General features: G+C 50.8%; 1 protein-coding gene across 4 annotated transcripts in view; it reads right to left on the bottom strand.

Moving 5' to 3' along the window:
* The window catches only part of Gli2 (GLI family zinc finger 2), a 225,402-nt gene that overhangs the window by 46,426 nt on the left and 162,825 nt on the right, over positions 1 to 16,151 (bottom strand). For 3 of the 4 annotated variants that reach the window (XM_087906602.1, XM_085688365.2, XM_085688366.2), the window contains one exon: positions 11,886 to 11,991. The exons of the other annotated variant lie outside the window; for it this stretch is intronic. In XM_087906602.1, the coding sequence (XP_087762728.1) occupies positions 11,886 to 11,991 (106 nt within the window). The remainder of the gene's footprint in view (positions 1 to 11,885; positions 11,992 to 16,151) is intronic. 4 annotated transcript variants of the gene reach the window in all.

Raw genomic sequence — 16,151 nt, 5'->3', positions numbered from 1 at the left:
TATCTCAGCTCCCCCAGAGCCAGAAGGGCAGGAAGGCACACACCAGCTCCATATGCGACTGGAGGGAAGGGCTGGGGATGGAGCTCAGCTGGGAGAGCGCGGGCTTAGCAGGCTGGTTCCAGCCATGGCATCAAATAAATCAGATGTGGCGGTACACGGCCACAACTGTGGCCCTACAGAGGTAGAGGCAGGAGGAGCAGGCATCCAAGCCCATCCTCGACTACATGGTGAGTTAGATGCTGGCCTGGGTTACACAAGGTCTTGCCTCAGAAAAGAAAAACAAGCTCAAAGATAAGAGCTAGCTGTCTGGGAGAGGTTCTGCGGCAAGGTTATAGGAGGTGGGGTGCTGGGGCTCAGATAGCCTCGGACTTGCTGCAGGTAAATAGTGGGGCTAGGAACACAGCTGGGCGTGGGGAAAGGCCAGGAGAGCCGTGCCAAGCTGAAACCCTCCCTCGGGAACCTGGGCACTGGTTACCATCGGGGGATGTGGAGTCCTGATCTACAAGATAAGACAATCTTGGTTGACCACTGCTGAGTGGACTCTTCTAGAAAGTCAAAGCCATAGATGGGAATAGGTAGATATTGGTCTCGGAGGGGGAGGGGGAGAGGGAGGAAGAGGATGTTTTCAGGACAGGAAAGCGTAGGGATGGAGAATAGGCATGGCAGACTTAGCTCAGCCCTGCCGAGAGCTCACGGAACGTCCTGTTGGACCATCAAAGCTAGGTGGGTTAATTCTCCTGGGCTCGAATAAGCTTTCTCTCGAAGGTAGTACCCACGAGTGCGTGCCTGGGAAGGTTTCCTCCTCAGCAGCACTGTATGGACCCCTCACTGGATTCCGTCAGTCTCTGTGGGCATAGGGAGGCAGGCCTCCCTGCTGATAAAGGCATCCATCTTGCTTTCCTGTGCTAGGCTCCACACCCCTCTCAGCCAGCCTATCAACTGAGGATCTGCCCTTTCCTCTTCCTTTTTATCTTCCTTTTCTGTGTGTGTAGGATGTGTCTACGTGTGTGCAATCATGTATGAATACAGCTGTGCAAGTGTGTCTATGTGTATGCACTCAGGTATGAATACAGCTGTGCAAGTGTGTCTATGTGTATGCACTCAGGTATGGATACAGTTGTGCAAGTGTGTCTATGTGTATGCACTCAGGTATGAATACAGCTGTGCAAGTGTGTCTTTGTGTATGCACTCAGGTATGGATACAGCTGTGCAAGTGTGTCTATGTCTATGCACTCAGGTATGGATACAGCTGTGCAAGTGTGTCTATGTGTATGCACTCAGGTATGGATACGGTTGTGCAAGTGTGTCTATGTGTATGCACTCAGGTATGAATACAGCTGTGCAAGTGTGTCTTTGTGTATGCACTCAGGTATGAATACAGCTGTGCAAGTGTGTCTTTGTGTATGCACTCAGGTATGAATACAGCTGTGCAAGTGTGTCTTTGTGTATGCACTCAGGTATGAATACAGCTGTGCAAGTGTGTCTTTGTGTATGCACTCAGGTATGAATACAGCTGTGCAAGTGTGTCTTTGTGTATGCACTCAGGTATGAATACAGCTGTGCAAGTGTGTCTTTGTGTATGCACTCAGGTATGAATACAGCTGTGCAAGTGTGCCTATGTGTATGCACTCAGGTATGAATACAGCTGTGCAAGTGTGCCTATGTGTGAATACAGATGTGCAAGTGTGTCTTTGTGTATGCACTCATGTATGAATACAGCTATGAAAGCACCATAAACTGTTCCACACACATTGTGTGTGCTACTCAGCTTTCTAAATATTTGAGATAAACTAACTCAGAAAAAAAGAAAAGTTTGGGGCTGGGAAGATGGCTCAATTGCTGAAGTGCTTATCACTCAAGAATGAAGACCATTTTTGGTCTTCATTTAATAATAAATGTAGTTATTATTTAATTTGTTTAATAAAATAAAAGTAGTCGTGGTGGTGTATCCTCGTAACCCCGGTGTTTAGAAGTCTGTCAGGAGGATTCCTGGGGCAGCTTAACCAAATCGCTGAGTTCTAAGCATGTGGGAGAGACTTTGTGGCTGGTGATAGAGGAATTGTCCTCTGGCCTGTTGCTGTACATGTACATACATGCACATATACACGTATGTGCCCACTCACATGTGAACACACACATATTTAAAAGAATGGTTTGTCTGGCTCAGAGTTAGTTTAGAAAATCCGCAGGCACTGAGCCCTGTTGACGGGGGGGGGGGTCTGTGGTAGCAGAGGACATCACAGGGAGGTAAGGAGGAGACGGTGGGGCAGCTTCTTCACCTCATGGTGGCCAGGTTCCAAGAGCAACGCCATCAACGGCAACTTCTCCCTTCTAATCCCCACCCACCACAAAGGTTCCACCTCTTCCCACAGCACCACAGGGCGGGGACCATCCTTGAACAGGGCAACATTCTAACCTAGGCCTAAACCACAGCACATGCCACATGTGATAACTCACTTATCCTCACGTGAATCCTGTCAGTGCTCCGTGGTTCCTTTCCACACGACTGTGACCCAATGCCCGACAGAAGCAACTAAGGAAGGAAGTTTGAGTAGCAATGTAAGGGTGCAGTTCTTCCTGGGGAAGGCGTGTGAGGCAGCGGCACACTGCTCCAGTCAGGAAGCAGAGAGACATGGACGCTGGTGCTCCACAATCTTTTACAGCCTTAGTCCAGGACCCCAGCCCACGGGAGGGTGCCACCCCACTGAGAGCAGGCTTCTTAATTAACCCACTCTAGTCCCTCACAGCAGGACTAGAGACTTTCTTCCTAGGAAATTCTGCATACTGTCGAGTAGACAATGTTAATAATCACAAGGGTGCAACTCCCCCCCCCCATCCCTTTTAGAGAAGAAGAAACTGAGGATTGCTGTGGTTAAGCAGCCAGCCCTGTGTGTAGCGAGAATATGCAGTAGGATCCATATCCCAGCCCTACCTATCTCTGCCTCCATCCCGAGAGTGCAGAGTGGCAAATGACCAGCAGAACCCCAAGGGACAGGAGAGGGAGCAGAGCATCACTTCCTGATGTCCTAGGACATCCTGGCCAGAAGCCTGTCCCTGTGACTGCTGGGAACACGCTCCTTCTGTACAGCCCCACGTCTACAGGACTACATCTTTACTCCCCAGTGGCTTGGGCCCCCAGCTGATCCCACCAGTGCTCCCCAAAGCTAAGGCCAGGAAGCGCCTCTTACATGAGCAGCTGCTATTCACAAAGATCAAAGACGAGGCATCTTATCAGACAAGCTCCTCATTAAACTTTTACGGGCCAGATTCCATTATAAATGAGCTGTCTGTCCTAGGCCACGGAGCACGTTCTGGGCAGAGAATCTGGTGTTCTCAGAGCACGGGGAGATGGCGGCAGGGATCACACTGCCTGGAGTTCAAATCCTACCTGTGCCAGACTAGGACTGTGTTATAGTTAACTGAAATGTCCCTCCAGTCACATGCGTTAAAAAACATCTGCCTAACACCTGGAAGAGGGAGGGGAGGGCCTGGGAAGTGATAGGATCATGAGGACTCTGCTTTTCATCAACAGATTAATGAACCGTCAAGGAATTAACCCATGGATAGATACATAATAATTGATGTCGCTGTTGGGATTAAAGGTGCACACCCCCATAACTGGCTTTTTAAAGCGGGTTCTAGGGCACCGAATTCAGTCCTCAGCCTGTACACAAAGCAACTGCAGCATCTCTCTAAGTCCAAAGGGGTATGTTTCACCTCTCGCACCTTCTTAATTCTCTGTTTCCCAGCTGCCACGTGGTGAGCAGGATCTGTCGCAGGATCCTCTAGTGTGCCTCTGCCTCACCACGGGCTCCTGACGATGGGACCAGCAACCATGGACTGAAGCCCCAGGAACTTGAGTTTGAATAAATCTCTCAAGTTATTCTCTCCTTATCTATCACAACAAAGCCTAACACACAGGGCATGCCAAGGAAGAGGCAGCCTGCCTTGCGGTGTCTGAGTTTCCCTCTCATGAATGGGGAGGGACGGCCTTACCAGGCCTGTATGGCAGTAGGTCTGGATTTTACCTCACAGTTGGCCTGATCCAGAGGTCTCTCTGCCTGAGAGTCCTCTCATGGCTATGCCACTCCATCCAGGGTAGGCTGTCCACACAGTCTGCTCTAGGCTCTCCCTCAGTCTGCTGATCTGTCTGTCGATCTGTGGCAGGTTTTAGAGAGAAAGAGCTCCAAAGACAGACAGCAACATAGCTGGGGAAGCCATGGCAGAGGAAGGATGAGGCTCCTGGTGGGTGACTGAGTCACCTAGCACCTCAGCCCAGGAGACAGGTAGACCTTCCCTTCCAATGTCCCCTACCACCGGGTTCTGAAGGGAGCACACACATCGGCCTATGGAGAAGACAGTTCTTTAAGAAGCACACAGAGGATACAGTGCCGGAGCCAAGAATCCAGAAGCAATCAGCCACATTTCCTCCTGCCCAGCTGTGCCCTTGCTGAATGGCTGGAGACTGTCACAAGCCCCAGGATCACGTGAGTGTTTATCAACAACAACGACCTTGGAAAAGCCATTTTCAAAGCCCCCAGACTAGAAAGTCAATGAGCTGAGGATAGTCCCGGCAAAGAAATGACCATCTTAAGTGACAGTGTGCCAATTTACGGGCTGGCATCTCCATTTGTATGCTCCTGCTGGGAACAGGTGGGGACTCATATTTGTAAAACAGTTCCCTCGGGGGACTTTGCGTAAGGTGTGCCCACCACCTGGCATTCCGTCTACTTCCTTAACACGCCAGCCAGCGTGCTGACTTTCCGTGAACTGACAGCTAGACCCCAGAGCCAGCTGTCCCCAGCTGGAGCCTTTCTGTCCTCTGGGAAGAGTGGCCTTGCAGGACTAGACACTAAGTTTAAGCACGGACCAAGTGATCTGCAGGGACTCGTTGGCTGTAGTCGGACATAGAATGTGGGGTGGCTGGAAGTGATGGAGGTCAGGCATGGTGCCAGACATGAGAAGACAACAGGACACTGGTCACTCTCCAGCATGCACTCCACGCCTTCTGCAAGCTGGGGTATGAATGAGGTTAGGTCAACCGGGATGGGGCTGAGGTTCAGCTGTGAGCGGGAGAGGCACAGCAGATTTTAGTGTTCCCATTTCAGAGGTGGCTATTGCGATTGTTGAAAAGGCAGTCAGCCCACAGCTCTGGGCTTTATTCCTGGATATAAAACAAGTAGGGACGTCCCTAAACATTGGCCTGTGTAAATTTACAAATAAGCAGGTCCCCAGGCCTCATCCTGGGCTAGAAAAATCAGAATATCTGAAGCTGGATTCCAGTGGGGAGAAGGGGGTGGAGATGGAACTCGGATGGCAGGCGCTGCCTAGCACACACGGAGTCCTGGGTTCCATCCCTAACGTAATAAATCAAGGGTGGTGGTGCACATCTGTAATGTCAGCACCCGAGGTGGAAGTAGCAGGATCAGAAGTCCAGTGTCATCCTCAGCGACAGAGCAAGTCTGAGGCCAGCCTGAGTTACGTGAGACCCTGTCTGAAAGAGAAGCATTCCAGGTCACTCAGACTGGGGCTTGCTACCCTGAGAGGTTTCTCTCAAGTCTTCTAGGCTAAAGGCAGTTCCGAGTGGCTTTCTCCGGAAGCCCAGAGCAGAGCAGAGCTGGGCCCACAAGCAACACCAAGAGCAAAGCGGACACCAGCTTCCCGAACCATCAGCATGGTCTTCCGCTCGAGAGCACAAAGTACTCTTGGCCCAATGTGCACCAAGAGAGTGGTTCTTTTCCGGGGAACCCCTGCCACACTCCCCCCGCGTTCCCGCCAACGCTCCGACAAAGCTCTTCTAAGATTAGAGGCCCAGAGGAGAGCAAAGGGCTCCCTTCTCCCCATAGCAACATGAGCATTGTAGACGCTACAGGTGGGGTTATTTCCAGGCTCAGCTGACTTTTTCGTCTTCCTCTGAAATTTTTGGAGCATGTCCACTTTGGGGGTCACAGAGAAGCCCTGACCAGTGTACTCCCATGGCTGGTGTTTTCCACAGACCCAAGATGTTGCACTTCAAGTTCAGGGACAGTATCATTGTACATGAGCATTATGGGAGATATCGCCACACATGGGCATCATGAACGATACCACCATACAAGGGCATCATGAGCAAAACCGCCACACACGGGCATCAGATACCGCCACACATGGGTATCATGAGCGATACCGCCATACACGGGCATCATGAGCAATACCGCCACACATGGGCATCATGAGCGATACCACCATACAAGGACATCATGAGCAAAACCGTCACACATGGGCATCATGAGCAATACCGCCATACGTGGGCATCATGAGCAATACCGCCACACATGGGCATCAGGAAGAAGTGTTATTTTTGCCAAAAGCAAGTTGGCAGGGAAAGGGACTGGTGATTCGGCTTATGCCTCTAATCACAGTTTATCATCAAAGAAAGGACAGGGCTAGCCGGGCAGTGGTGGCGCATGCCTTTAATTCCAGCACTCGGGAGGCAGAGGCGGGCGGATCTTTGTGAGTTCGAGGCCAGCCTGGTCTACAAGAGCTAGTTCCAGGACAGGCACCAAAGCTACAAAGAAACCCTGTCTCAAAAAACCAAAAAAAAAAAAAAAAAGAAAAAAGAAAAAAAAAAGGAAAGGACAGGGCTCACGCAGGGCAGGGATCTGGAGGTAGGAGCTGACGCAGAGGCCATGGTGGGATGCTGCTTACTACCCTGTGCTCGTGGCTTGTTCAACCCGATTTCTTACAGAACCCAGGACCACCGCCACGGATGGCATCACCCACAATGGGCTGGGACCTCCTCTGCAGGCTTGCCCACAGCTGGATCTTACGGAGACATTTGTCGCAGCTGACGTTCCTTCCTCTCAGATGACTTTAGCTTGTGGTGACACAGAACTAGCCAGCACAGATCCCCAGCAGTTCTCACCCGGCTTTCATCCCATGACTATTTCCCAGGTATCCTGATACATTTGACCATCATCCCTGCTCCTGGGGCCGTGGAGGGACAAATGTGCAAAGTCCTCCACGGAGGAGAAAGATTCCCTCCTCTCTGAGCCCCGTTCTGACCTACCTGTGCCCCCAGAGGACCTCCCCTTCTAAAGCCACCAGGTCTGTCCTCGCGCCTGTGATGAACTCTCTTCTGGACCAGGCAAATGGAGACCCACAGTAACCAACCGCCAAGAGCATGCTTCCAAACATTCCATAGACCGCTGCTCCAACCTAACTCAGGGGCGAGTGAGACGGCGGAATCAGAAAACGGTTGTTGACCTTCAAGTATAAGGACCCGAACTGAACCAATGCGAAACAGAAGGGGAGGCAGAGGCAGGCAGATCTCTGAACTCAAGGCCAGTCAGAGTTACATAATGAGACCTTGTCTCAATATCCCCCCCTCCCCGCACACACATGCATACAAAAAAAGGCTGAGGAGCCAGTGAGATGACTCGGTGGGCAAAGTGCTTACTGGGCAAACTCGAGTACTGAGTTTGGATTCCCCAAATGCCCACATAAAATCTGGATGTGGTGGCAAGTGTCTGTTAGGCCAGCGTCAGGGGTGGGAACAGGCCGATCCTAGAAACTGGCTGACCAGCCAGCCTAGCTGAAATGGTGAGCTCCGGGTCCAGTAAGAGACTGTGTCATAAAAGAATATGATGATGATAACGTTGACGACGATGTGAAGAACGGTAGAGGAGGGTAATTCATGGCGTGCGTTTCAATCCCACTGCTGGGGGACAGACAGGCAGAACCTCAGAGCCCACTGGTCAGCCATAATAGCCTACTTTGGGTATTACAGGTCAATGAGAGACCCTATCTTTAAAGGCAAGTTCCACCAAGCGGTGGTGGTGCACGCCTTTAATCCCAGCAGATTAAATTAACCAAGAAGCAGAGGCAGGGGAATTTCTGTGAGTTCAAGACCAGCCTGGTCTACAAGAGCTAGTTCCAGGACAGGCCCCAAAGCTACAGAGAAACCCTGTCTCAAATGAAAAAAAAAAAATAAGGCAAGCTCCTGGGAACAGCAGCTGAGGCTGTTCTCCGGTTCCGCTCCTACGCATGCATCTCCACAGTCGCGCAAATAAATGGGCTTGCGGCTGATACAAAATGAAAACTCAGAGGATTCTACTATTAAGATCATCTCAGTAACAGGTCTTGGGTTTGGCATTCAAAGGGGATACTAAAGTGGACTGCCATTTTGTTAAGAGATTTATCAGAAGAGTGATTAGCACCATGGACAGACAGACAGACAGACAGACAGCAGCAGCATGACAAAAGCTCTGAGCAGTGTTCAGGACCACAAGACAGAGTATGGGTCCCTTCTTAGAGGTCTCAGAAGAAAGGGGAGGTTTTCCGTCACATAACTGGTGGGTGTTCTGCAGTGGACCTGCATCTGGGGTGGAGATGTGCATCTCCAAGGATGTGACACAGTGGGCAGGAGGGCCACATCGAGTTGCGGTGTTCCCAGTATATGCAGAGCCCTCTGGCGTCCCAGAGTCTAGCAAGTTGAGACCTGCAAACTTCCTCAGGGACCTGAGAATGGCACCTGTCACTCTCCTGGAATCACAGCGCCTGGGGGAGTCTGTAGTGATGGGGTTGCAGATCTGCAAACAGACTCTTGGGGAGCTTGCCATTTCCTCCACGGAAGCTCTAAGAAAGAGGAAACTGGATCCGTATGGCTTCATCAGCCTCCAGTCTGCAACCTAACGTTCAATAGATATGCCTGCTTCAAAAATAAGAAAAATGAGGCTTGTGGGTTCACATGGACCACTCTTCTGCACTGGCAGGCAGCCTGGCAGAACTGAGACGACAGCAAGTCCTTGGGTACGACTGAGGCCCTCCTCTGGGCATATGGAAGACCAGGGACCACAGAACTCAGAGCCTGCATATTGGGATCCTCCGCTCCTGGAGTTATCAGGATCCTAAGAGCCACAGGCAGGGATCTGAGTGTTCAAGTGCACCCAGCAGCAAGCAGAAGCTTGGCTTAGACTCTACTGACAAGAGATGACATGGTACCTCATTTGCTGCGTGCCGCTTGTGTAATTAGACACATTGGTGGTAGCAAGCAGACTACCACAAGGGCTTGATGGATTGGGGACTCCACTAGGCTCAGACCACATTAATCACGGAAGCCAGAACTACGCGGCCATTTTTCTTACAGGCGTTGTCTAGTTCTCACCTGGGATGGAGGGAGTAGGAGAATGAAGAGGTGTGCCTTCCAGAGCTTTAGGCCAGCCCTTTCTTGGTCTTCTTGGTGGACACCAGCTATCCTGAGGCTCTCAAGGAGCCTCTCAGGCTGACCTAGCAGGTCACAGGGCCTAAATTACTTCCTGGTAGTGGGGTTGACAGGCAAGATCCTCCTGGGCTCCGTCCCCGAGTCCAGTCCCCTAAACCGCACAGAAGCACATGGGCTACCTCCCAGCCTCCGCACCAGGACTTGGTGATATCAAATGATTAAATACTGCCCCTAAGAAGCTGCATATTAACCTATTGGACCTGTCAATGTCATCTGCATCATAGTTGTGATTTGGGGGAAGATGTTAGGATGCAGAGATGATCCTGGACCCAGCTGGACCACCTCTAAAAGCAGCAGCAAGTACCAAGAACACCATACCAGGAGAGAGGAGCAGCGAGAGGGCGGATGCTGGGGAAAGGTGGGGATGCTGTGAGGTTGGGGTTACAAGTCAATAGATGCAGGCTTCCAGAAATGGGAAAAGACAGAGGCACGTGTTCTCTCCAGAACTGTGTGAGCAAACATTTGTGTTGTTAAAGCCACTGTGCTGGTCATTTGTTATAGCCACAGGAAGTGAGCACACAACCCTTAGTTATCCAGTCTGCTGCAAAGGTCATGGAAGCCAGTGAGCAACAAGGTAATAGCCATGGTTAAGGAGCTATGGAGATAACTCAGTGGACAGGAGCACTTTCTGCCCAAGACATGGACCGTGTTCTAATCCCCAGCACGCACTTAGAGAACTGAGCATGGCTGTGATCTGTAAGTCACTGCTGTGGGGAGATACAAACCAGAGGTCATGGAGGCTTCCTGGCTCTGTCTAGTTTCAGGTTCAAGGAGAAACTCTGTCTCTAGGGAGTAAGGGCATCTGATGTCCTGCTCTGGCCTCCACTTGTGTGTGTGCACACACTTGCACACACACAAATTCATGTACTCAAGTGTGAGATCCTGCCCAAGGAAACACAGACGTAAGGGAAAACTACCCACATTTGTATCGGATATGTGAGTTACTTCACCGTATTGGTACTGGATGATACAGGATGTTAATGTCTGAATAGCTGAATGGAGAACACACTGTTTATCCTATCTAGTTTTTACAACTTCTGCATGCTTGAATTTGCTCCAAAATGAAAACTTGGCTATTGTGTATGGTGCATTATCTGTGTATGTGGGTGCATGTAAGTACACGCGGCGGTTAGAGGACAACCATGGTTCTCCTCTTCTGCCTTACATGGGTCCCAGGGGATGAACTCAGGTCACCAGGCTTACACAACAAGCACTTTTACCCACAGAGCCATCTTGTCATTCCCCAACATTAAACTTAAAATTTGTTTCAAAAGAAAGCCAAAGTCCCGGGTTGTCTGGTAGGGGACTCTGTCTACTGTCTAGAAGGCAGTAGGTGTGCTGAAACAGTTTCACTGATGGGCTGGCTGGAGCGTAGCAAAGGCACAACGATTTGAACATCTGAGTGCATTGCTATGCCGATCAATTTTATTCTACTGGGAGATAGAGTCTCCACAGGTGGGGTGCCAGCGGGGACTCTCTGATCAACACTCTGTGCGTGCCTTCTATGCGTCTGTCATTGTCAGTACAGCCCCAGGGGAAGCCCAGAGTCTATGTGGAGCACGTATAATAACAGCTTATCCTGCTATGGCAACAGTGTTACAATCCAGACAGGGTCGTATTCAGTTCTCCTCAGGAGGTGGCTCTGCAGCTGAGGAGTTTCTAGAGGAGCCAGCCATAAAGGCAGGCGACAGGGATTATGAGTCAGCACCCCAAACAGCAACTTGATATGTACAAACGGCCAGAGTAGAGTGGGAGGGGAAGGGGACAGGGAGAGGGACTCCCTTCCCAAGCATGGACAGCGGTGCAGAGGCTGAGAGTAGGGAAACAGCCAAGCCTAGACCGCTGCCATGGTTAATGCTGATGGTCAGCTTGGCAATGGAGAACAGGAGACACACATACATGCCTATAAGGACTTTCTATATTAGGTTATTTGGGGAGGACCCACTCTAACTATGGAAGGCACTATGACATGGGCTGGGTCCCACACTGAAGAAAAAAAAAAGGCAAAAGCCAACTGAGCACCGGAATTCATCTCTCTCTGCTTCCTGAATGTGGATGCCATGTGACCAGTTGGTCGTGTTCTTTGTCACTGCAGCGGGAAGAGTCACGGGGTCTCTCCTCTGCTAGGAGAGTGGTGGTGTAGGAGGTGGAGGGGCTGAGAACAGAGCAAACACCAAGAGAATGAGTGTCTGCCAGGGGCCGGAGGTCCTGGGTGGAATGCCCAGGCAATCAAGATGTTGCCTTTCTCCTTGGGAACCTCAAGATGGGAGGCAGGAGGAGACCCTTAGCATCACTCTGGGCTTGTTTTAAAGAGCAGGGGACACCTGGGGTAGTATAAAGGGGGCTCCAAACCACTATATCAGGGCAGTCTATACCTAAGGTTATATTTCTGACTTGAGCTTGGGGAGGTGATGAGCCTCCAATCATGTAGGGACCAACAAGGAAGCTTAAAGTCACAGGTCGTAGTGATGACATGTGATCCGAGCTTGCTACTAAGAAGGAACCAGAAGGTGGCCAGTATGCAAGGATCATGGGTGCACAGCCACTGCACTTCCGTGACCTAAAGGACAAGGGCAGGTGGCTGCGCACCAGGAGCAGCAAGCAGATGGAAGCCAACACTTACCCATGAACACCGTGGACTGAGTGAGGATCGTAATGGTACCGTCCTTCCTGGTTTCTCATGTCAATCGGCAAAGGCGCATGGAAAGGCGGCAGGAGCTGCTGAGGAACTGCGGGGAGGGAGGGAGAGAGAGAGAGAGGACTTCAAAAACTTTCCCCCTCCCTGGAAAAACAATTTTCAAAAGGCTTTAAGCTCCATGAATTCCTGAGCGAGAGTGGTCAGGACAAGGGACTCCGTGCTGCCTGCGCTATCACACACCCACGAAGGAGGATGAATAAGTAATCAAAGCCAGCCTGAGAATCCTACATCTTCCACATAAAAGATCCCCAGCCGTGCTCTTGACAAAGACAAGCAGCTCAATGCTCTTTGAACTTGGGGAACCCAGCTTGGCCGCAAATCAGGGCTGACAGCGCTGACAGGCTCTGACTCCCGCCAGCTTCTGCCCACCCCGGCTTGGCTGCGTGTGGCTTCAGTAGCGTCAGGTAGCTACTTCAGATCCACTGTGCACACAGGCTGTACATATTTACCTAGAACCATCTGTGAAGCAAGGCCAAGCCTGGCTTGGGGGCATTTGCTTAGATAGCTAATTCTCTGCTCTGCGAACATGCGTGTGCGTGTGCGTGTGCGTGTGTGTGTGTGTGTGTACATGTGTGCACATGAGTTCACATGTATGTGCAGACTAGAGGACGACTTCAGGTGTTGTCTTTAGGTGTCATCCACACTGTTTTATATGATAAGGTCTCTCAACGGGACTTGGGTTTCACTGATTCGACTGGGCTGACTGGTTAGTCCCAGTGACCCACCTGTCTCTGCCTTCCTGGTGCTGGGATAGCAAGCACATCACATGCCACCATTCCAGGTTTCTGACACGTATGTGGGGCCTGCATCCTCATGATTGCATGGCAAGTTCTTTACTATCTCCCCAGTCCCCCAAAATGGTAAACTTAACTCTTTTATCACAGTACTATAGAAGAGAATTTCCTAGCATTTAGACTACGAGGGGCAGCCTTATTTCAGCACGTCTATCAAGGCACCGGAGCTGTCAGCAGCCCTGCTGATGTGAGCGATGCACAGTCAGACCCAGCCCCACTTCCCTGGCCACCGGCCTTGTGACTGCGGGAAGCATCCACAGAGGAACGGGAATGCTCCAGTCCTTAGCCTTTTCCCAGCCTACTTGTTAAAAGGCCCTGTTTTCCTAAAGCCCATAATTATGTTTGCCTCTGGGGCACCCAGGCATTTTCTTTCAATAAGCAAAGAGCATCCTGCAATTATCACGATGATTTGTTGAGCGCAGGCCAAGTGCAGTTGGGGGCTGACTCAGCTCCGAACTGACACACGCGTGTTGGTGGTTTCAGTCCTGGAGGCACCCGCCAGCGTGCGTGGCTTGATAATTAACATTGAGAGTGGGGCTGGGGCTGGGGAGGTAACTGAGTGGACCCACATGCAAAGTCTGGCGAGGTGGTACACACTCATAAACCCAGCTCTGAGGAGGAAGACAGGAGGATCCCTGGGGCTCTCTGGCCAGACAGCCCAGCCCCACTGCCAGGTCTCAGATCCTAGTGAGAGACCGCATCTCAGAAAACAAGGCGGAGGGCATCTGAAGAACGAGCAGAGACTAACCTCTGGCCTCCATACACATGTGCATGTGCAAACATGCACGCATACAACATATGCACCTCCCACACGGGAACATGCCCACAAACATCCATTTTTACCACTGTAAGAAGATAGTCAAGCGGCACCACACTCAGGCTGTGAGGCTGTCACCACCTCCACCTACAGGACTTTTCAGCACGCTAAAGGGGACTGTCCCCACCAAACAGCCCACTAGTCCCGTTCTCTGACGATAGTCACTCTGCAGTCAGCCTTTGCGAACACGACAACACTTTTATCAGTATAGCCCTTGTCCTTTTGTGTCTGGCTTACTTCACTCAGCGTATGTCCATGGGGTTCATCCATTTGCGGAGTAGGCTGTAATTTCTCTCCTTTTCAGGCTGAATGCTCTTCCCCTGCATGGACAGACCATGTTTTGTTTGTCTGCTAAGCTGTTGGTAGACATTTGAATTTAACGCTATCAGTTTCAGGGAAAGTGGGAGACAGAGTCTTATGTGGCAGCCCGAGCTGACCTCGAATGTACAACCATCCTCCCTCTGAAGATTATCAGCCTGCTGTGATTATAGCCTGAGCTGCCCAACTCGCTTTAACGGGAAGAATTCTCAACGATAGGAAACGTTTCTCCTGAATTAAAAAAGATTACTAACTTAGTGCATTGCGTGTGTGTGTGTGTGTGTGTGTGTGTGTGTGTGTGCTGCATGTGTACAGATACCCATAGGCCAGAAGTGGACACGCGATTCCCCAGAGCTAGGGTCACATTCTGGATTCTGATATGGGTACTGAGAACTGAATGGGGCCTTCTGAAAGAGCAGGAAGTCTATTACCTACTGAACCACCTCTCCAGGCTTCTGAAATTTTAACTTCACTGTCTCTCGCTTGTGGAGCTCGCCACTAGGAACTAAGCAAACAGAAACCACATCTCTCTGACATACTAAACTGGCAAACCAGACACAGCGGGGAGCCAGCGGGGAGCCAACAGGGGACAATAGGCACTTGAACCAGCCTGGTTCTGGCATCTTAAGCTGCATAGAAGCAGACGACCTCTCTTTTCTGGACAGGCACTGGCTCATGTCTACGGCCCTCTGTATCACCACACACAGTTCACTGGCCCACTGGCCCTTGCACCAGCCTGCAGCCCAGTCCCTGGAGCCCCGCTGTAACAGGACAGCACACACTCGTTCCGTCACACTCAGGCTCACACTCAGAGCTTCACACCCACAGCCACCACGCCATCTTTGCAGCCCCAGCTCTTCATGCAGTAACTGAAGGGATGAAGGATAGCACCGGTTCATCTGAAGTCTTGGATATTTCAGCTTAGTAGAGGTCATTCACTTCAAGCTCCTGATGGAAGCTTCCAGAAAAAAACACTTACCCAAAGCTATCTGTGAGGAGGTTTTAGCTTCTGGCTCTTGAGAGGGTCTCTCCCATACAGAGGTTGCAGTAGCAGCCCAGGAACACCAGGAGAAACAGGAAACAAGAGCTAACTTTGGGCTGGGAAGACAGTTCAGCGGGTAAGAGCACTTGCCGTGCAAGTATGAGGACCTGAGTTCTAATTCCTGGCACCTATGCAAAAAGCTAGACACGGCCGCCTGGAAGCCAGTGCTGTAGGGGACAGGGACAAATGTCCCTGGGGGTTGCTGGTTGCCAGCCTACTTCCAGGTTCAGGGGAAAACCCTGTCCAAAGGAAGAAGGTAGAGACTGAGAGGGGAAGATGCTGATGTCCTGCTCTGGTCTTTGCAAAATGCATGTGCACTTGCACACACACACACACACACACACACACACACACACACACACACATGCACCAGACACAGATCCACACACCTCTTCACCCATATAGACTCACACACACTTAGATCCACACACCTAAATAAATAAATAAATCCTCTTTCAGCTGGCATTTGAATGTGATCATTCCACACAATGTTTTCATTGTGGGTTTTTTGTTTTATTTTGTTTTTTCAAGAAAAAAATTAGAAATCCAGATTAAATCATGTTCTTCCAGCACAGCGTGCATGCACATGCACAGGCATACACTCGCACGCGCGCGCACGCGCGCACACACACACACACACACCTCATATGTCATTTCAAAGAAATGTCTCTCTTTTCAAGTTTTTGAGGAAGAAGCTCAAAGCGGGGAATGTTCAAAGACCACGCCCTGCCCCCTGAAAAAATGCACATTTTGCACATTTGTTTTTGATCTTGCACGGCGAGACCCTGAGGAGGTGGAGTGGAGGTGACCACCACTAAAAGTCCAAAACTTTTGTATGCTAACTCAAACACCACATGCTCCTTGGCTGGTAGGGTCTGGTGAGGAGACGTTTGTGTGAAGAAACGGCTGGACGGAAACAGAGAGAGCCCTTCCCTGGAGGCTGAACTCCTTAGGGCCTCATGACAGTCACAGTGGTGAACGAAGTGGGGTCCTTACGCAGAGAACTCAGAACACGTGAGTCAGGAAAACACGACTAGAAGTCATGTCAGCTGCAGGATGGTTCTGAGATAAGTCACATGCGCCGTGGAGACATCTCGCAGAGAGGGTGACAAGAGACTTCCCACTGGTCATGACCCATAGACTGGGTCCTGTGTATCAGACTGGAGGCTCATCAGACAGAAGTCTCTGTCCCGCCCAGTCCTGCAGCTGTTCAGTCCCAA

This window comes from Myodes glareolus, chromosome 5 (assembly GCF_982192425.1).
Source record: "Myodes glareolus chromosome 5, mMyoGla1.1, whole genome shotgun sequence".
NCBI lineage: Eukaryota > Metazoa > Chordata > Mammalia > Rodentia > Cricetidae > Myodes > Myodes glareolus.
Note: the sequence above shows the minus strand (reverse complement) of the source record. Positions and strands in the feature narration are given on the sequence as shown.